The sequence below is a fragment of the Trachemys scripta genome, chromosome 4, assembly GCF_013100865.1.
Source record: "Trachemys scripta elegans isolate TJP31775 chromosome 4, CAS_Tse_1.0, whole genome shotgun sequence".
Taxonomy (NCBI): domain Eukaryota; kingdom Metazoa; phylum Chordata; order Testudines; family Emydidae; genus Trachemys; species Trachemys scripta.
In genome coordinates this window covers 89774072-89795800 of record NC_048301.1, presented here as the reverse complement: position 1 = coordinate 89795800, position 21729 = coordinate 89774072, and the positions used below count along the sequence as shown (strand labels likewise).

The 21729-nt window shown below is 40.9% G+C and overlaps 1 protein-coding gene across 1 annotated transcript in view; it reads left to right on the top strand.

The window, feature by feature from the left end:
- DCDC1 (doublecortin domain containing 1) overlaps window positions 1-21729 on the top strand; it is a 420863-nt gene that overhangs the window by 387462 nt on the left and 11672 nt on the right. The window contains exons 33-39 of the mRNA XM_034769879.1: window positions 972-1124; window positions 2261-2362; window positions 3869-4005; window positions 6859-7038; window positions 9546-9696; window positions 13490-13599; window positions 20913-20975. Coding sequence (XP_034625770.1) covers window positions 972-1124; window positions 2261-2362; window positions 3869-4005; window positions 6859-7038; window positions 9546-9696; window positions 13490-13599; window positions 20913-20975 — 896 coding nt within the window. The remainder of the gene's footprint in view (window positions 1-971; window positions 1125-2260; window positions 2363-3868; window positions 4006-6858; window positions 7039-9545; window positions 9697-13489; window positions 13600-20912; window positions 20976-21729) is intronic.

Genomic DNA, 21729 nt, shown 5'->3' with positions numbered 1-21729 from the left:
CCTATATATAAAATGCCATTTATAATCACCACTTTCCCCCATCCCGTTGTTCTTTCTATTATGTGTCACTCTTCTCTATTACCACTGTGCCACATTCCTGTGTGCTGCAAATATTATCTATTTAAGCTTTTGTTAGTTGTTGTAAGTAATGAACAGTTTTTCTTAATATGTTCATCTTAATATTCTTCATATCCAGTATGTGAACATAAGGATAAAAAAATTGTGTGGTGCAGTCTAAATTAAACTACAGTAGAAACTCAAAGTTACAAACACCTCGGAAATGGAGATTGTTCGTAACTCTGAAATGTTCATAACTCTGAGCAAAATGTTATGGTTGTTCTTTCAAAAGTTTACAGCTGAACATTTGACTTAAACAGCTTTGAAAATTTACTATGCAGAAGAAAAATACTTCTTTTAACCATCTTAATTTAAATAAAACAAACACAGAAAGTTTCCTTACCTTGTCAAATCTTTTTTTAAAACTTTCCATTTTTCTTAGTAGTTTAAATTAAAAATTAATGGAGATATCCTATCTCCTAGGACTGGAAGGAACCTTGAAAGGTCATTGAGTCCAGCCCCCTGCCTTCACTAGCAGGACCAAGTACTGATTTTTGCCCCAGATCCCTAAGTGGCCCCCTTGAGGATTAAACTCACAACCCTGGATTTAGCAGGCCAATGCTCAAACCACTGAGCTATCCCTCCCCCCTAACTGTGTTAAATGTGTTTACATTTAATGTGTTTACATTTAACACAATACTGTGCTGTACAATATTTGTTCTGTTTGTTTGTTTTTTGTCTCTGCTGCCTGACTGCATACTTACAGTTCAAAATGAGGTGTGTGGTTGACCGGTCAGTTCATAACTCTGGTGTTCATAACTCTGAGGTTCTACTGTAATAAGATGAGAAAAAAACTCTTTAGGGTAAAGTGATATAAAGATAAACTTTGTAATTTTTTCTTTCCAAATACAAAGATAAGTACATGGAGAAAGTGAAGATAAAGTCAGAATTATCCTTGATGACTCCAGACAGTTTGAATATGATAGATGATTCTTTGCTCACCATCATCCTCAGAAATCCTATTGAGGTCTGGGTTTCCTGTGGAGAACCTTTTCTACCTTTGGATGGTATGAGTTTACTAGGTTTCTTTCCTCCTTCACACAAGTGAGATACTTAGGGCTTATCCACATTGAGACTTAGTGCACAGCAAGCCAGGATGTAAATCTAGAGTGCACTAGCCTGCAGTGCTCTAAGTCACCTCGTGGACCCTACAACTGCGCTCTAAAAATTCCATGATGTGCTTTGACCTATTGCTATTTCAAACAACAGCTGTAGGTCAAACCCACTATGGAACTTTAAGAGTGCAGTAGCAAGGTCCACAGAGCTAGTTAGTGTGTGGCAAGCTAGGGGTCTGTAGAGTTACATCCTTGTTTGTCATGCACTAAGTCTCCATGTGGGCAAGCCCTTCAAAAGAGAATGAAAATCTCAGAGCAAATTCTAAAACACTTTATTTTAGTGAGGAATAAAAATTAAATATCTTATCTGGGAAAAAAGTTATGCTGCTACAAGTACATCACACACACACACACACACACACACACACACACATATATTTCATTTGCACTCCTCACTTGAGTAAAGTTAATCACATTCATAAGTCTTTGCACAATTGGACACCTAAAAAGAAAGGTATGGCTAGTATATATTACATGTATTATCCAGAAGCTTAAAATCAACTTCCAAATTATACCCATTATGTCAATAAAATTCAAAGTAGATAGTAAGATGTATGGACTGTTGAGCAATGATTCAAGCATAGTGCTAGTTATTTGTTTCACAATGAGGACTAATTGTCTGAACATTGTCATTTGTAAGAATAAAGCTCTTCTATCAGCAGGAGCATGTTTAAAAAAATGTTAAACCAATCTTCTACCACTATACTTAAGCATGCAATACTGGAAAAGTAAATGTAGTACAGTACTGTACATGTTAAATCAATATGTCTTTGTGTCTTGCTCTGCAGAGACATTCCTTAAGCTTCATCTGCTTTCAGAGAGGTGGGGTTTTTTTTGAGGACACTTACATTTTAATTACTTGTCTGTAATTGGATCTGTTTAACTCGCTAATACTCTCAAGTTCTTTAAAAACTATTTGCTAAAAGAGATCCAATTATACTAATCAGTCAGCCAAAAAAAACCTATTAATGCAAACCACTACAAAGAAAAATAACCAGTAGAAATATTATATATTTCTTTTATTACAGCTTTGCAAAAGGCAGCAAGGGAAGAGAAACAAAACTGGTTCGAGAAGGACAAAATTTTGGCTGATCTAAATGCTATGAAGCACAAAATGAGACAGCTGCAAGGTTGGTATCAGTATGCATTTAATTTAGAACTGTTGTGATATTTATGATAACCAAACTTTGGTTTCCAAAGTGGATGACTAAATTGTCTGTACAACTTCCAAACTTGCGTGTGCAGACTAACTTTTGGGCGCCCAATACTCAACACCCTGCAATAGGATCCATCCCTTGTGCCCACATAAAGCCCCATTGGTTTCATTGGGGTTCCATGCTGGTGCTGGGTTCACCCACTCAGATTTGATCGCAAATGTTAAGCTTCAGTGGGTATTTGGACATTGAAAGCCTTTTCTATGCAGACAAAATTCATTTTGTTAGAAAATGCATTCACTAACATGTTTTAACTGATAGAATGAAGGGTTTGTGCTAGAAACAGATATTTGGGTAGTGTTCACAGTAGACTTTATACATGTGTTAAGTGCCTCAAGGTAAAAAGGTTTAGTGTAGACATATCCTGAGTGTGGAGAGGGACAATAATGTTTAAAAATACATTAGCTGGTTGTGGTTAACTCTAGGCACCCTTTGCACTGGAGGCTGTGGGGAGGATGGTATAGCAGTAAATGGCCATACTAGTTCTCTGCCTCCTATGGACCCTGCCTCAGCAAAACAGTGTGAAGGGGTTAGAGCCAAACAAAGAGTCTGGCCATGTGCTTTACTGCAGCTTCCTGTAGGAAACCAAAAAGGCCCATGGTTGTCATAAGAACATAAGAATAACTATACAGTCAGGCCAATTGTCCATCAAGCCCAGTATCCTGTTTTCCAGCAGTGGACAGTGCCAGATGCTTCAGAGGTAATGAACAGAACAGAGCAATTATTGAGTGACCCATCCCCTATTGTCCAGATCCAGCTTTTGGCAGTCAGAAGTTTAGGGATGCCCAGAGCATGCAATTGCATCCCTGACCATTTTGGCCAATAGCCACTGATGAACCTATCCTCTGTGAACTTATTTAATTCTTTTTTGAATCCATTTATATTTTGGCCTTCACATCCCCTGGCAGCGAGTTCCACAGGTTGACTGTGCGTTGGCTGAAGAAGTACTTCCTTGTGTTTGTTTTAAACCTGCTGCATATTAATTTCATTGGGTGATCCATGTTTTTTGTGTTATGTGAAGCGCTAAATAACACTTCCATCTTCACTTTCTCTACACCATTCATGATTTTATAGACCTCTATCATATCCCCCTTAATCATCTCTTATTGAGGGAGAACAAAACATATGTTACAGACTGAAAGAAAATGAAATTGATGCTGCGAGTTAGAAATTTTATCTAATATTTATCTGGATTGTGGTGTTCACATTAGGCTTTTACTTGGTCTGCATAGATATGTCTGTCTCGATCATTGCCTGGCCTTGCTTGCTATGTGTACTGTTTGTTTTTACAAATTATACTTAGTATTTTAGGACTAATAGCTTTAAAAGTTCTGTGACCAGAGGTAAGAAAAAAATAAAATGAACCATCAAAGTAAGAAAACATGGTTTTACAAGAGTTATTTTGAAATTTCTCTGCCTCAGGGCGACGAATAACAGCCTTTAAACCATCCACCTTGGTGCCCACAAAAAGCCCAGTTCAGCCTATAGCAGTAGAAGGAGGCTGGACTGAAGAAACCCAAGAAGAGATGAAACTCATGGAAAATATACAACATACCGAGGTATAAAATACAATCTGTATCAATATTCCAAAATTAAAAACGGCATTCATGTTGTTGAGGAATTTTATCACAAGGTTAGATTTTACACTAGTCCTATGATACATTGATCATGTGATTCAGTACAGCCTATATATTTCATTATCTGAAACAGTATTCACAGGCTGCCAAATATACACAAAAGGTTTTCAAACAGTATTTGAGATAAAATACAACATGCTTATACAAAAGGTAGATTGTACCAGACCAACCTGATCTCCTTCTTTGAGAAGATAACTGATTTTTTAAATGTAGTAGATCTAATCTACATGATTTCAGCATCCGAAGAAGTGGGCTGTAGCCCACGAAAGCTTATGCTCTAATAAATTTGTTAGTCTCTAAGGTGCCACAAGTACTCCTGTTCTTTTTGCGGATACAGACTAACACGGCTGCTACTCTGAAACCATGATTTCAGCAAGACATTTGATATAGTTCCACATGGAAATTATTAGTTAAATTGGCGAATATGGGGATTAATATGAGAATTGAAAGGTGGATAAGGAACTGGTTAAAGGGGAGACTACAGCGAGTCAGACTGAAAGGTGAATTGTCAGGCGGAGGGAGGTTACCAGTGGAGCTCATGAGGGATCAGTCTTGGGACCAGTCTTATTTAACATTTTCATTCATGGCCTTGGCACAAAAAGTGGGAATGTGCTTATAAAATCTGTGGATGACACAAAGTTGGGAAGTATTGCAATATGGAGAAGGGCCGGAATATCATAACAGAGGATCTGGAGGACCTTCAAAACTGGAGGAATAGAAATGGGATGAAATTTAATAGCGCAAGATCATGCACTTAGGGACTAACAACAAGAATTTTTGCTATAAACTGGGGACTTATCAGTTGGAAGCAGCAGACCTGGGTGTATTGGTTGATCCCAGGATGACTATGAGCCACCAATGTGATGTGGCCATGAAAAAGGCTGATGCAGTCCTAGGTTGCATCAGGTAAGGTATTTCCAGTAGAGATAGGGAAGTGTTATTGCCATGATACAGGGCAGTGGTGATATCTTATCTGGAATATTGTGTGCAATTCTGGTTTCCCATGTTTAAGAAAGATGAATTCAAACTGGAACAGGTGCAAAAAAGGGTACTAGGATAATCAGAGGAATAGAAAACCTACCTCGTGAGAGAAGACTCAAGGAGCTAGGCTTGTTTAGTCTAATCAAGTGAAGGCTGAGGGGAGATCTGATTGCTCTCTATAAATACATCGGACGGATAAATACCAGGAGATGAAGAGGAGTTATTCAAATTAAGTGCCAATGTGGACACAAGAACAAATGGATATAAACTGGTCATCAACAAGTTTAGGCTTGAAATCAGACGAAGGTTTGTAATCATCAGAGGAATGAAGTTCTGGAACAGCTTTCCAAGTGGAGCAGTGGGGGCAAAAATCCTAACTTGTTTCAAAACTGAACTTGATAAGTTTATGAAGGGGATGGTATGATGAGATTGCCTACAATGGCATGTGGCCCAGCTGTGACTACTAGTAGCAAAAAATCCCCAACGGCCAGAGATGGGGCACTAGATGGGGAGGACTATGAGTTACTACAGAGAATTCGTTCCCAGGTGTCTGGCTGATGGGTCTTTCCAGTATGGGTTTAACTGATTGCCATATTTGGGGTTGGGAAAGAATTTTCTCCCAGGTCAGATTGGCACAGACCATGGAGGGTTTTTGCCTTTTTCTGTAGCATAGGGCATGGATCACTTGCTGATTTAAACTAGAGTAAATGGTGGATTCTCTGTAACTTGAGGACTTCAGAAGCTCACCCAGCAGTTATGGGTCTATTACAGAAGGGGACAGGTAAGATTCTGTGCTGGAGGTCAGACTAGATGATCACAATGGTCCCTTCTCGCCTTAATGTCTATGAGTTTATGAGACTCAATGGAGCCCAAGAATTATCTTAATAAGGAAGATGAAAAAGGCCCTATAGATATGTGCATGAGCAATTAGATCCAGCATAGTAAAATGGGCTTGATAGTTTCAATGCTAATCATTCCTAAGGCTATATCTGAATATGTGACAAGAGCAAAGAGTGAATTACTAATTTCATTAGAGACATCCAGACTCAAAAAAGTAGTTTCCATCCATATGGTTAATCAGTCAATATTATAGTATATACCAAAACAGAGGGGAAAAATTAAGATAGGATATATGTGCAAGATCTTGGAAAACTTCCACTCTTTGGTTTGGGAAATATTTTAATCAAAACTGTCTTGAAGGCTCATGGGCCTTGTACAAATTTGTGAAAAGAAACAATACTATGGCATTATAGCATATTGACATGTTTATGATGTCATTAAGAGATAAAGAACAGTTCATCATAACAAGTCATTTTTCAAAACCAGGTTGGATAAATTATTATTCATAATATGAGTATTTATACTATGTATTATAGATTCATTGTCTTGTATATTTAAGCATGAGAGAGAAGCCGAATTTTATATTACTGAGCGTTATGGCTGAGTATAGGGATACTATATAATCTGATAGCTATTGTCTCTCAATATCAGTCACGTGAGGTCCTGATCATAAAATATACATCTTACAACATACAGTATCTCAATTCCAATTAGGTAATTTTAGGGCCACATAGTCACAATCTGCTCACAGATTTCCACTGAGTTAAGTATCAATCATCATTCAGTGGGATGGATTGAGATCATCATATACCCCTCACTATTTATGATATTATTGTACTAAAAATAGATTATTCTGTTCTTCTCCTAGATTTTCTATTTTACTATACATAAAATACTATAAAGGGATGGGGCACCTATGTTAACTTCACATTCTCCGAAATCTTTTCATTATAGACACACTTCTCAGAGGTTCAAGCATCACAGTTCAAAAGAAGTTCTCCATTTTCATCTAAACTGCTGTCATCCAAACACAGATGTCTGTATGATCAACCATCTGCAAAAAGAGTGTGGGTTTACCGGAATGGTTATAAACCCGAGCAAGGAGTTTATGCCTGGGGAAAAACAATTTCAGAGGTAAAGTACAGCAGAAGGAATCAGTCTTTCAAAAGTGCTGCCTATTGCTAAAAGATGGCTTCAATAAGGATTCAAAATCTGTTAAGGAAAACATGGACTTTAAGGGTTGAATTCTGTGTTGGAATTACATCAGCAGAGAATCTGGTTTTAGGAGTCAGAGTTTATTATGATTTAGCAAGTTTAATATATATTTAATGCAGAAAAAAGGGAAAACACACTTTTCCCATTATGGCAGATTTTCCTTGGATGCATTTGATTCTTCTCTGTAGTCTGTAAGATGATGCCCCTTAGTAAACCAAAACCAACATGATGTAACTACCAAAAAAAGCTCTTAAATGGACTTTCTGCAGATACCCTTAATAATATAATGGAAACAATTCAGGCAAAAGAATGTGTGATGAACTGTGACCCCAGGCAGTAGCAATTTATATGATATATCATCAAATTACCAAGGTAAAAAGTCCTCAGCTTTCTGTTCATGCTTACAATGGCAGAATTGTAAAGCTCGTCAGTATATGCTGATTTTTAGATCTAGAATATTTTCTCATAAACAAATGTACAAATGTATTTCTATTTGTTTTCATTATTGTAGGAAATATCATTTATTAAAGTAAACCCTTGAATAGGATTATCCAAAATGTAAATGATTACATTATTTTAGATCATGAGCCAAATTCAGCCATGTGATCCAAGAAGATTGGGCAATGATAAGGGGAAAGTGCATGCCAACACAAAGTATCTGCAACTCTCGCTCTGCTTGGGAGGTCGCATCTAGCCAGTACAGCCCCCAAAAGACCAGAAAGGAAGTGTGATCATGCTGGCTGGGGAATGCACTGATTATTTGCATCACCTCATGCAGTCAGTGCTGGCAGAGCTCTCACGGAGCCCCAACTGAAAGATAAAGCTGCCTCTCTGCTGGTCTCTCAGCAGACCTTCTGTGGGATTGCAATAGGGTAATCAGGTCAAGTGGTGCAATGGAATGCCTTTGGCCCCACCCCTGTGTGCCAGAGGGGGTAACTCAAGTGAATTGTTTACAAAGTAACCTTTTCTTTTCATTTCTTGACAACCATTGGTGTTTGCACCGCCATCTGTCCCACTCTGTTTTAATTGCTTATTTCAAGGACCCTCCAAGGAGATTCCTAGCCTTTCTCTTTATAGTATGAGGGCTTTAGAAACATGACAAAAGCACAGGAGCAAAGTTGAAATGGGTTGTGTAGTCATCAGAACATCAAGATGAAATTGTATCTCCTCCAATATTTGCTGAGTTATTATTGTATATAATACATGTATGTGAGACCCAGGTTATCAGAATCACACATGCCTATCCTGCCCACAGTTTTCCAGCTTCTGTTACTGCTTCCTTCTCCTCTCCAATAACTGCTGTCCTCCCCAAGACCTCCAACTGCAGCCACCTGGTCCTTTGAATTATTACAGCTGCTGTCCATCCACTTCTCCCCCATGCATTGTGTATTGTTGCATAAAGTAGTAGCTCCAAGCCTGGCATTAAATTAGTTTTTGCCTCCTGCTCTGGCATCGAAGTGACTCAGGGGGACAATCTCCATCCCATGCCAAGACTGCTCTCATAGCTTCTCCCTCAGTATTGCAGTGGCTTTCATCCTCTGCCCCAGTGGAGTGTCTCTGGGAGCCAGAGCAGCTCTTGCAGTAGGCTCTGATGAATTCTCTTTTAGATTTGAGAGCAGAGCAGCCTTGAATTATTAGATTTTTGTATATTTTCAACTTCCGTTTGTTTGGAACAATCAGTTTATTATCTTGACTTATTTACTTAATGGTTGAAGTGTGTAATACCTATCTAGAAGAGTTAGAATAATATAGTAAAACAAGTATTCATTTATATACATATAGTCATTTATATAAACTTATGTATGTATTTAAATGTGTGTATGTAGATTAAGACACACATATTTTAAGGCCTTTTTCTTTGTCTCATTCTGAAACTATACATTGATCTTAAGACCAAACCACAGATAAAATTCTTGAAATTGCCCAAACACTGAGCTAAAGCATTCCATAAATCCAGAAAGAGCTAAATAGGGGGAGCCAATAGAATTATATTAACCATTCGCATGCAGACAAATATATGTCATTTGAAGGTTCATTAATTTTGGTCTTTATTTTTTTGGTGCTTATTTTTAAAATGTCCCAGTATAAAGCGATAGTTCTAATAGAATGTCCCTTCTGCTTTCTGTTCATATTCTCTTTACAATGTTGTTTCTGTCTCTGCTGACTTTCTCTGTATGGACCAAAGCCTGACCTCCTTTCTCAGGCAAAATTCTCATGAACATTAATGAAAGGTTTGCCTGAATAAGGATTTCAGGTCTGGGATCCAGAGAAGATTCTACAGCACAAGATTCTGTAACATCTCTTTCATCATCTGTTTGGTGTTCTTCCACCATGTCTGGCGAACTGTATTTCTGTGTTTATTTTACAGCATAAGTCTGTGCATCTGTATGCAGTGCTCAGTATCAACACAATTTTCTCCATTTCAGCTGCTGGATAACTGCACCACCAGGCTAAATATGCAACAGCCTGCCAAGGCTCTGTATACACCGGATGGTGAGCCACTCCAGTCATGGGATGAAATAGAGAGAGACATGCTTCTGTGTGTTTCTGCTGGAAATCCTTTTCTGAGCAGAAAAGGTAATTAATCACAGATTCAGATTTGTTCTTCATCAAAGAAGGTGCCAAAACTTGCTATGTGTCCCATTGTTTGTTATTAGAAAGATTGGTTAAATTAAACTGTAACTTAACTGTACATAATGGATGAGATCCTGTCCCTACTGAAGACAATGGCAAAATTCCCATTGACATAAATGGGGCCAGGATTTTACCCAATGTTTTTAATATGACACTTTACAAACTACAGTAATTTAAAATAACATTAAAACCAACCAAGTATTTTATAATGATTTTCTTTTAACAGACTTATTTTACATTAATACTTTGTTTTAGCCATTGAACTGCTCTTCAAGCTTTTACTTAATTTTCCTATTTTTCCTTCATTCTTGTTCCTGATATTACTGGTGTGATAAAATCCCCAAGTTGCAAACTATCCGTGTTACCTCTCTTATCAATCCAGCAGAAGGTTTCTAAATTCCAGTAATTTAAAGTATTGTATCACTGTCACCTGGATGATAGCTGCAGATTGGAAGGTGCCTCTAGACCAGAGGTCTCAAACTCAAATGACCACGAGGGTCACATGAGGACTATTATACTGGCCGAGGGCCGCATTACTGACACCTCCCCCTGCCACCCTTGGCCCTGTCCCCACTCCACCCCTTCCATGAGGCCCTGCCCCCATTCCAACCCCTTCCCTGAAATCCCCACCCCAACTCTGCCCCCTTCTTGCCCCCAGGGAGGGCAGGAGGGGTGTGGTGGGGGCTCAGGGCAGGGAGTTGGGGTGTGAGGTGCAGGAGGGGTGTGGGGTACAGCAGGAGGTTGGGCTGCAGGCGGGGTGTGGGGTACAGCAGGGGGTTGGGCTGCAGGAGGGGCTCAGGGGGTGGGCTCTGGCCCGACACGCACCGGGGGCAGGGCAGGCCACCTGCCTGCCTGCCTGCCCCGGCACCGCTCTGGAAAGTGGCCGAAACCTGGGGGAGGAGGGGCACAGGGGTCTGTGTGTTGCTGTTGCTTCAGGCACCACCCCCAGCAGCTCCCATTGGCCGGGAACGAGGAACTGCAGCCAATGGGAGCTGCTGGGGGTGCTGCCTGAAGCAAGAGCAACACACAGAGCCCTGTGCTCCTCCTCCCCCTGGTTTCGGCCACTTTCCGGAGCAGTGCAGGGACAGGCAGGCAGGTGGCCTGCCCTTCCCCCGGTGCGCGTCGGGCTGGAGCCGCTCTAGGTAAACGCTGGGGGGGGCGGGCGCAAGGAGCTCGTGGGCCGCAGAAAACAACCCCATGGGCCGCATGTTTGCAACCTCTTCTCTAGACACTGCAGGGAGTAAGAAGGCTATTGAGGGCAGGGAGGGGGGAACATCAGCTGAGAAGGTCAAGTTCCAGGCAATATGTACTGAGAGAGTAGAAATACAGGCCCTTGGAGAGAAAGGCTGGTGCTTAGGTTGGGACTGGGAAAAAAATAAATGAATTGTTAGAGAGGACAGACCCTTAGGGAGGAGGGACTGGGCCTAGCTGAAACTGGGATGAAGACTTTGAAGGTTTGAGTTTACTTTTGAAAGACTTCATGCTGGGTATAATAAATGAGATCCCAGAAGGAGACTGTTTGAATATCTGGCCTGTATGAATTCTTTTAAGGGTGCCTCAGTTAAGGAGAAACTGAGGAAGGCCTCAGTAAACCCATACTTGGCCAGAAGGGGCAGCTACAGGGTAGGTGTGCCCATTCAAAGCTGCACAATCTAGCCCTTTGAAATTGAGAAAAAACAACAGAGAGATTTAGTAGTGAGATAAATAACAGTAGCTTTCATGAATATCTTATCCTCCAATAAACTGAAGTATGTTCTGTCCAGCTGAAATGAAAGTGGTGATCAATATTTATATTCTGCATTATCAGAAAGCCACATTTCAAAGGACCACTGTATTGGCATTGCTTAAAAAGAAACAGTGAATTGGATGGCTGTATAACAATACATACAAACAGTTCATTATTGAACATATTAGCCTGGGAAAGCTGATGTAGCTAGTAAATTCTGCCTTATGTATGTCGCTTCATGTTGATGTGGGCTAGAAGTGTCCTCACCTAATTAAATTAAACCCTTGTTTTAAGCTATGTTTAGTCCAGGTTCTACCATAAGGTTTTACTTTTAGATGATTAGATTAGATACACACACTTCTTGGCATAAACTACTAAATAATTTTGATTTAGTGAGGTGACCAAAAGAGGTTACGCACTGGCAACAAAACATTCTAGATGTAGTCTGTATTTCTGTTGTGCAGTTGCAATTATTTACTACTACTTCTCATAATTGAGAGATGTAGCACTTCTAAATGCCATGAATGTATTGCCTTTTCACATACTGCTCTATTGTGACATGTTGGTTAGAACTGAGTGGGAAAGGAAGCAGGCAGCATGATGGTTATAAACATAATACACCATAATAGATTGTTTGGTGTCCCCTTGAGCTGTGTACAGAATGATTTAGAACATGGTATTAATAAGCAAGAGTCACACGAATAGATTCAAAACTAGTTTTTATTTGGTGCCGTAAATTATAACATTTGATTTCAAAATATTTTAGCCATAAGGAAAGATCATAGTCTTACTTGATATGTGAAATTAAAGAATAATTTCAAAGAAAACCTACATCCAGCACCACTAATCAAAATCTGAGAAGGTACGTTGGCTATTCCAATGATCCCTATGTTCACCGAGGGGATTTTTTTTCCAGCTTGTAGTCCATAATGTGCTCTAACTCAATTTTGCAGTATATAGTGTATCACTCAGGTGAGTTCCAGTACATCATATTCCCTGATTCTTCCACTTCTGTCTTGAAATATTTAAATCTCCCTTGTGCCACTCTAAATCTGACTACTATCCCAGTATTTTTTGAAATCCAAAAACTAAATTACCCCTCCATTTCTGCAAGCTGATGAAACAAAGATCCACCAGATTTCTCTTGGCAGGTGTTGAAGGGAAACACAGTATTGTCCTGAGCTCTCTGAGACTCTATGAAAGCTCTGTGGGGTGAGGACTCCACAAGATTTTGGAGACAAGGATGATAGGATTAAAGCAGGTGACCAGCCAAATTGCATTCCCTGCTGAGGTTTTGGATATTCGATCTGCATTTCCTGTTGTTTTCAACATTAACATCCTCAGTGTCCTTTCTTAGGCTGTTACTTTGTAACTGTGATGAGACTTGACCAATAGCACTATTGCTCTTATAGGAAGGAAGAGGCCCAGCAGAGCTGCAGGGAGGGTCAGGCCTGCATTAAGATGTTTCTGTCTCTGGAACTAGGGCTTCTCTTCCTCAAAGACCTTGGGTATCCTTGGGATTAGAAGGCCACACTCCCTTTTCTCTTCTAGACTCCCAAACACACTTATGCTTGAATGGATGACTACTTAGAAACGCCACAAGGTCAAGCTGCTGCAGTTTCCAGCTCTTCCATCTCTACTTTAATGATTCTCTCCACCCCACCCACCAGCCTTCTGCTCTCTGCATGCAGCTTATGTGATATACAAAGTTGGCTAGAACTGTAATGACCAATATGAACTGCATACCTATCATGAAATCTTGAATCATTTCCTCTAAAGCTCTGTAGTGGGATTTATGGCTGAGAAGCCAGGTAGTTCACATTAAATGTATTATTGGTATCTTTATTCTCTCATGTAATGATGCCTTTAACATATGTAGTGCTGTATGTGACTGGGCTGGATAGAAGCTTCCAAGTATCGTAAGTATCAATCATAGCTGTTTTTACATCTTGATAATACATTTTTGAAAGTACAGTTTTAATACTTTGTTTTCTAAAATGTTTCTCACAGCCATCAAGCAGCAGGTGGAAGTTAGAGCTATTTATGCCAGAATCCGAAAGCAGCAAGGTCCAGATGCCACTAATATTGTTGTCGCTCCTTCAGAGAAACTTAAAGGACAGGTTGTATTTTTCTACTAAGGCTGTAGAGTTACAAATACATTCTTTAAAGTAAATATAACTTTACCATTATGGTACATAAGATGTAACCTTATCACTTACTATATCACTTACTTTTATTTTAAATAGTGATATTTACCTTATCTTTGAACATTCAAATGCCTGAGGAAATCATTGATGAAAGTGTAAATAATAACAGTGAAATTTACTAGATTGCAACCACTTTTGATCATAAAATTGACATGCTAGTGTAGGTAATACTGAGACATCCCTCATCTTATTAAAGAAATATTTTTCCACTTTTCCACTTTTTGAAAACTAACAGTTCCCATAGAAATTATTGGGGAGATTGTAGGTCAGATGTTGCCTTTACAAACATAGTCCTGACCATTTCTTCAAGGGCCTGAAATCAACCAAAACCCCATTTCACTAGATCTTTGCCAAGTAGTCTCTGTGTGACTGAGCTCAATAACCCTGATTCAGCTCTATGAAAATGAAAGAGCCCATTTCAACTGAACACACATTAATTCTTCCTATCACCCTATTCTAAGTACCAATGTACGGCCTTTAGTGGTGAGTTCAGGAGACTCACTGTGCTGAGCATGATTAAGGATTCCCCTGATGTTATTTGTGCTGGGAGAGATCATAAGGACTATTGTTAGCTACTAACTGCTTTTCCAGAACAGCCTTTAATATTTTAATTATAATTGGATACAGGCTGTCAATCAAAGAAGAAAGAACCAAGGAAACAATTTAAAATAAATATTTAGAGGGATATGGCAGCTGAATTCTCAAAACCAGACATGAAACTGCAACTGCATAGGAATTTGCATTTTACTGGACTAATTCTATTTTTTTTAAATGATTTTTTTTACACTGAAGTGTGCAAATACAGAATCCTAATAAATTAGGATTAGTGTTCTGCAGCTAGTCAAAACATCATTAGCAATAGTTCTTCATTCCTCTCCTCTCTTATTTTATGGTCTCATCTGGAGGTAAATTTAAGCCCAGCTAATTAGGGTCTGGTCCAGCGAACAATCTGCACTTAAAACTCCCATTCACTTTAGTGGGAGTTCAGTATGCAGAATGATGGGTAAACCAAACCATGTATATGTAATAGTCTGGCTGGGTCCATATCTCAGTCTACCACCCTAAGTGCTAAAGAAGGCTGTCAATTGTTCTGTCCCCTCTCCCCTCCCTCCCAGCCCCCAAGCAATCTATTGTAATAGCTACAGTGTGACAGTATACTATTTCCCACTTGTGAATATCAGCTGGGCTGTGGCAAACAACTCTCCTCTTCCGCTAGCCATAATCAGAAAGAAAATCCAGTCTGTGTGAAAACACCAATGTGTTGGTTCACTTCAGATGTTTTTTTCTGGTTTCTGAGAGAGGAAAAGTCAGTCTCTGCAGGAAATACAACTCAGTGTACTGGGCGGGAATGAGGGGAGATACAGGGCCGGCCCACAACATTTTGGCTGGGGAGCTCATATGACGCCCCCATCAGCAGCGGCTCCAGGCACCAGCGCTTTAAGCATGTGTGGGGGGGGCGGCCTGCCGGTCGCCATGAGGGCGGCAGTCAGGCAGCCTTCGGCGGCATGCCTGCAGGAGGTCCACCGGTCCCGCGGATTCGGCGTCAATTCGGCGGCGGGTACGCTGAAGCTGCGGGACCGGCGGACCTCCCGCAGGCATGCCACTGAAGGCAGCCTGCCTGACATGCTTGGGGCGGCAAAAAAACTAGAGCCACCCCTGGCCCCCATGCCACCTCGCTTGGGCCAAAACTTTGAAAGGTCTCAATTTTACCTTCTTCCTGTTCTACTCCTCTCATCGTACTGCTCTGCTGCCTACCCCAATAAAGGAGAACTAACAACTTAAAATGCCTTGTTCAAAAATTTTAAGTAATACTTAACTTTCAAATGCCTGAACAGCAAATGTAACTTTTCTTGTCTGCATAGTAAACACTAGCATTTTTGTCTGTTTGAATAATCAAAGTGGTGCTCTCCGTGCCTTCTTGGTTACAAAGATTTGAACTGCTTCCTGCTGAAGGTCCACAGTCTGGGCCAGCTCATGCTCTACTGAGATGGTTGCAAGGCCAACCAGCCTCTCCTGTGTTATTGTGGAGTGTAGATGTGTATTTATTAACTTCAGCTTGCTGAAGCTGCGTTCTCCACTGGCAACTGATACAGGAAATGTTAGAAGTATGCGCAGAGCAACAAAAGCATTTGGAAAGAGGGTGGTCATCTTATTTGTGCACATATATTCCAAGAACAGCCTTTGGAGTTGATCCTGCTGAAATGTATCTTGAAAGGGCTTTCAGTTCATCACCTAAATCACTCGCATCAGTATCGCGCATGTCATCATGTGTCAACACTGTCTCTAGTGCCCTGCATTGCTGGTGTAGGTCTTCAAGGTATAGTGAAGAGTTTTGAAATATCATACAACATCCCAAATATACTGCTGTGTTCCTTGAGCTGCATGAAATGTTCTTTAACTGACTGTATTGCACAATTTAGCACCTGGTTAAAGAATTCAATTTTGAATTGTTGTTTGGGGTCTCTTATGGTTATTCTGTGCCTCATAATCAAAATGTCTTCTTCTTTGGTGACTCTTGTATTCTTGAACGGGTGGGAAAATAGCTTCAGTGTGAAGTTCCTCTGCCAACTTCTGTGCACTCTTCAGAATGTTTTGAAATCCCTTATCTGACTGGTAAGACTGTAGGCATGACTTCGCTTTGTCCAGCTGTTCCATTGCTCCAGATATATCAAGGTCAACACCTTGGAGTCTCTAGCTTACAACATTTATTTCAAACAGTGTGTCATGCCACAACACTAAGCCACACAGAAATTTGAAGTCATGTATGTTTCTGGTGATTCCATTTCCCTCTGCCACTGTTCTCCCATGAAAGTTCCTGTCATAGCATTATCCTCCATAATGGCAACATCATCTATCTTCCCAATTTGGTGTTTGATAGGCTTTATCGCCTCCACTCGACTTTCCCATTGTGTGGCACTCAGTGATTTCAGTGTCAGAGAGGATGTTCCCAGATGTTGCTTCAAAATTTGCCATCAATGAGTTGATGCAGAGAAAAATACATAGAGGCTTTGAATTACATTTAAAAATTCAGCAGCCTTGCTGCATCACTGACCACCAAGTTCAATGAACGAAAACTGCATGGGACAAAAAAAGCTCGAGGGTTTAACTCTTGGATCCATGTCTGCATTCCTCTGTTCTTTCCTCTCATGTTGGCACCATTATCATAGCCCTGACCTCTCATGTCAGCTATCGCAATTCCCGTATCTTTCAGCTTTTTAAAAAGCACATTTGTCATACCAACTCCTGTAGTATCATCAAAGTCAATAAATTCTAGAAAATGCTCTCTGACAGTCACCATTGCAGGGACATTTTCACTAGGTTCTGTTGTTGTTACAAAACGCACCATTAAAGTCATTTGTTCCATATGGCTGATGTCAGGTATGCAGTCCAGAATAACAGAGTAATATCCTGTTGACTTCAGATCTGCCACAATCTTCTGTTTGACTTTTGTTGCCAGTAACTGTATGATCTCATTTTGAATTGGTTTTCCAAGGTAGTGTTGTGTGTACATTTCTTGAATGGTGACTCTTCTTAGATTCTCCTGGAGTACAGCATCAAACTCAGCCATCAGCTCCACAATTTTAAGGAAGTTTCCATTGTTTGGCACATACAGCTGATCTGAAGTGTCACGCAGTGCTAGGTTTTGGGTAGCAAGCATTCTCACCATGGCAATGAGCCTTATCAGAACGTTTTGCCAGTAAAGAGACGCTGATGCAATCTTCTCTTGATGCTGATCATCTATGGTGGCCTTTAACCTTAGTCTCATCTCAAGCTCTTTCCACCTATGGAAAGCTCTCTGGTGATTTGCTGCCTTCTCATGGCATGCCAGATTTCTAGCCAGATTTTTCCAGTCCTTTGTTCCTGTAGAACTCAATGTGGCTGGAACATTAGACTGGAAGAGTTTGCAACAAAAACAGTATGCAGCATTCTGGGTTTTTGAGTACATAAGCTATGGCCTCTCCACTTTGTCACCATTGGGGATTTCACGCCAGTAATATGTTGGATGGAAACTTCTATTTTCATTGTCTTTGGGGAACATGAAGTTTTTCACTTGCTGTGGCCCATGCAGTACAAGGAAGTTCCTCAGGCTACTGCTCTAGTGGGTCCACAGTCCTGGATCATGTAGACTTAAGGAACTAAACTCAGCAGCAGCTGTTTCTTGTGCCTCCACCACACTCTTCTCTGATCTACACTTTTCTTCAGGAATGTGCATGGTTACATCCATTTGAGATGGAGATATGGATGCTGCAGTAACTGCCAGGTCACCTGCGCTCTGACTAACTGGAAGATCAGGCATCTCCTCACCACTCACATCCTCACTGGGGCCGGAAGGGTCACCGTGAACTTTTGTGTCTATGTATCTCAGGAGAGCTCCTTCCTGCTTAGATAAAAAAGCTTCCTTTGCTTTCTTTCTTTTTCTGAATGCTGCCCCAGAGGGGCGTTTTCTTCTTTCACTCATGACTGCTGTTCTGTGCCAGCTATAGTGGCTCTCAACACTCAGTTGAATGGGACAAATAAGTAGGCTGGTAGCAGGGCCTGAGTGAGGGAAGATATCAGCGTCTTAAGGGCCTAACTGGCTCCTACTACTTCAGTTGACAGCCTGTTCTCCTCAAGTGGGTTCAGGGAAGCAGCAGGAAACAGGAAGCTCCCTGAGAAGCTGACGTTAATCAGTCCAGGTTCCTGGGGGTGCTAGAGAGGTACATAAGAGGCTCCTCCTCTCTCCCTGCAGCTCCTGCTGCTTTCTGTTATTCTCTCTCACCTTTTCTCCTGCCTGTCTGGTATGTCTCTTGTGCCCGCCTTCCTTCAGCACAGCACTCCACCATCTCTGTGCATCTAGAGCAGAGAGAATACATATGCACCAGCAGCAGACATAATTTTCTACACTCTGGGTCCTAGTGGCGCCCCCCTCCCCTCAGTCTGGCACCTGAGGTGGCCGCCTCAGTTTGCCTCATGGTAAGGCCAGTCCTGGGGAGATACAGTAACTCCTCACTTAATGTTGTAGTTATGTTCCTGAAAAATGCAACTTTAAGTGAAACGATGTTAAAATAATCCAATTTTCCCATAAGATTTAATGTAAATGCGGGGGGGTTAGGTTCCAAGGAAATTCTTTTGGGGCAGACAAAAGGCATTATATACTGTATAATACTGGTTGGGAAGTGCCCCTGGCTTACCCCACACAGGCACAGCCCGCTGCAGGCAAGCATGCTAGGAAGAACCTTCACAGCAGCAGCGGCAGCTTCCCCGGAGAAGAACAAGCACCGACTTTGCCAGGAATGCTCCAGGCCCGCCTCTTCCTGTCCCCACTTCACTCCAGGCCCACCTCTTCCCACCCGCACTCCACCTCCTCTCCAGAGCACACCACATCCCCACTCCTCCCCCCCCCAAAGTCCTAAGTGCCACCAAACAGCTGTTTGGTGGCGCTTCGGACTTTCTGGGAGGGAGGGGGAGGAGCAGAGACATGGCGCTTCCCCGCTCATCCCCCTCCCTCCCAGAAAATCCTAAGCACCTCCAAACAGTTGTTTGGCAGTGTGGGAAGCGCTGGGAGGGAGGGGGAGAAGGCAGAGAAGAGGAACTTGTGCAATGCTCCCTTGTAAAGTCACTGCTCTTCCACAGAATCTTACAAGCAGTGGACAGAGCAGGCAGCCAAACAACGTTATAAGGGAGCATTGCACAACTTTAAATGAGCATGTTCCCTAATTGAGCAGCGATGTAACTTTGAAACAACGTTAAGTGGGAGGACGTTAAGTGAGGAGTTACTGTAGCTGGTTTGCTGTGGTAAAACTCTGGTAAAATGTTATCTTGAGTTAAATTTGCAGATGCTTAAAAGAATCATCAATTGATTGTCAATATTCATGAAACAAAAATAGGGAAGTTTTGTACCCCGTTTTACAATGTCCCCAAGATCAATTGGTAAAATTTACTATTTGTCACTAGTAAACAGACAGCATAATGTAATCAGAATACAAAATTTAACCAAAAGGATAATAACTTTGAATAACAGACTTTAATAAATGAATAGACTCACCCAAGGTTAGTTATACTAGATCATAGTCACTGTTGTCAGTGCTTGTCAAGTAAATTCAGTACTTGTTCTTCCAAATGTTTGCTTTTTTAATTATGGAAATATTCCATTTGGTTGAAACCCTGGCCCATCTAGTAGTAATTGGCTCCCATATAGCTGCCTGACTACATGATTAAGTCAGATGTATTCTAACACTTCACATTTTTAATAACTGGTAATGTCCGGTTTTTGTTTTTTATCAATTTGAATCAGCTCCACATAGGCCACAAATCAGATTTCAATATTTTTGTATGAACAAGAACCATTTTATTATTAAGCTAGGATGGTATCAACATCCCTGAACCTGACAGCTTTCTCTGAAAAATATATTTCCTGCTGCTACAGAAACATTAAGGTGAACCAAATGTAAATCAGCAGTGACAGACCAGTGACCAAACTGTACACTGTATCCTCAAGAGAAACCTGTTTGCCTGCATATCTCATGCTTTTCTTGTCTAAACAGTTTTCTTATCCATAATTAACATTAGGACTTGATAGCCCCGAAGTGTTCACTTGCAAGATGTTTTCAAGAAAAAGAGAAATACCCTCTTTTGTGACCGCCTGCCCTTCTATGGCCAACCTAACTATTTGAAGCCGAAGGATCTATAAATTTATCTCTAACTTTTTCATGTACTGTATATGTCTGTCTCAACTTGAAATTCATTGAAATGTTCTCATTCATAGATATAAAAAAATAGAAAAAACATCTCTAGGACCTGATTCTTCTCTTACTCTTATTTTACATGGCTGTAATTCTGTAATTCCATTGACATCAATGGAGTTACTCCTTATTTACACTACTGTAAATGGGAGCAAATGTGCCCATAATTTCAAGGGTCATTGTGAAGGTTTCCCCCCCTTACATCAATTTGTAAAGTCCATGTGATTATTTGTAAGGGGAATTATTCTGTTCCTTGAATACCAGAAGTGCGTCAATGCTCTTTTCTGATGATAACAAATCAGCATATATTTGTACACTGACGGAATACCCTTTTGTTCTGAAAACATTCCTTTTTTAAGCTGTAAAGGTATATTTTATTTTAAATATTAGTTAATTAATATTTTAGAATTATTTTGCATGTTATGAACAATGCCTTGATTGAGAATATGAAAGCATTTAATAATTTCACAAGATATTAATGGTGACTATAATTTTCTAATTTAGGCCAAAACTCCCAGTTCACTTCTGGCTCTTACAACCAGTGCTCATTACCACCTCAACAACTAGGTAAGCTAAGATATTTAGACATTTAAGCTGAAGCCAACAAAGGCTACCCACCAGTCTCTGGATAGAGCATTCAATGTAATTAGCCACGCCACTGATAAATGTTTTATATATTTTTGGCTGAGTATTTGCTACTAGTTGCTATTTTCTGAATTCAGGAAGAGCGTCACGTAGGATGCACTGGGAAAAATCTTCCCGCTTTCCCAACACCCGTGGAAAGCCCCAGGGGCAGCAGAATCAGTTAGTTCTGTTTAAGCACTGGGGAGACAGAATTTCCTAAGCTCATGCATAGTCTGCAATGCTGCTGCTGTTTTTAGCATCTTCCACAAAGCAAAGTTTGATGGAAAGGTACAGGGAGAGTAGGAATGAGGCTAGTTCAGTAACTCCTCACTTAAAGTCGTCCCGGTTAACGTTGTTTCGTTGTTACGTTGTGGATCAATTAGGGAACATGCTCATTTAAAGTTGTGCAATGCTCCCTTCTAACACTGTTTGGCAGCCGCTGGCTTTGTCCACTGCTGGCAGGAAGAGCAGCCCATTGCAGCTAGCTGGTGGGGGCTTGGAACCAGGGTGGACTGGCAGCCCCCCTATTAGGGTGACCAGACGTCCCGATTTTATCGGGACTGTCCCAATATTTGTTTGTTCGTCCTGTGTCCCGACCGATGTTCGGTCGGGACACTGGACAAACAAGCAATTTTGCCCTCCTGGAGGGGTTCTTGCCCCCCTCCGCCCCGACTCCACCCCCTCTTTCCCCCATTGG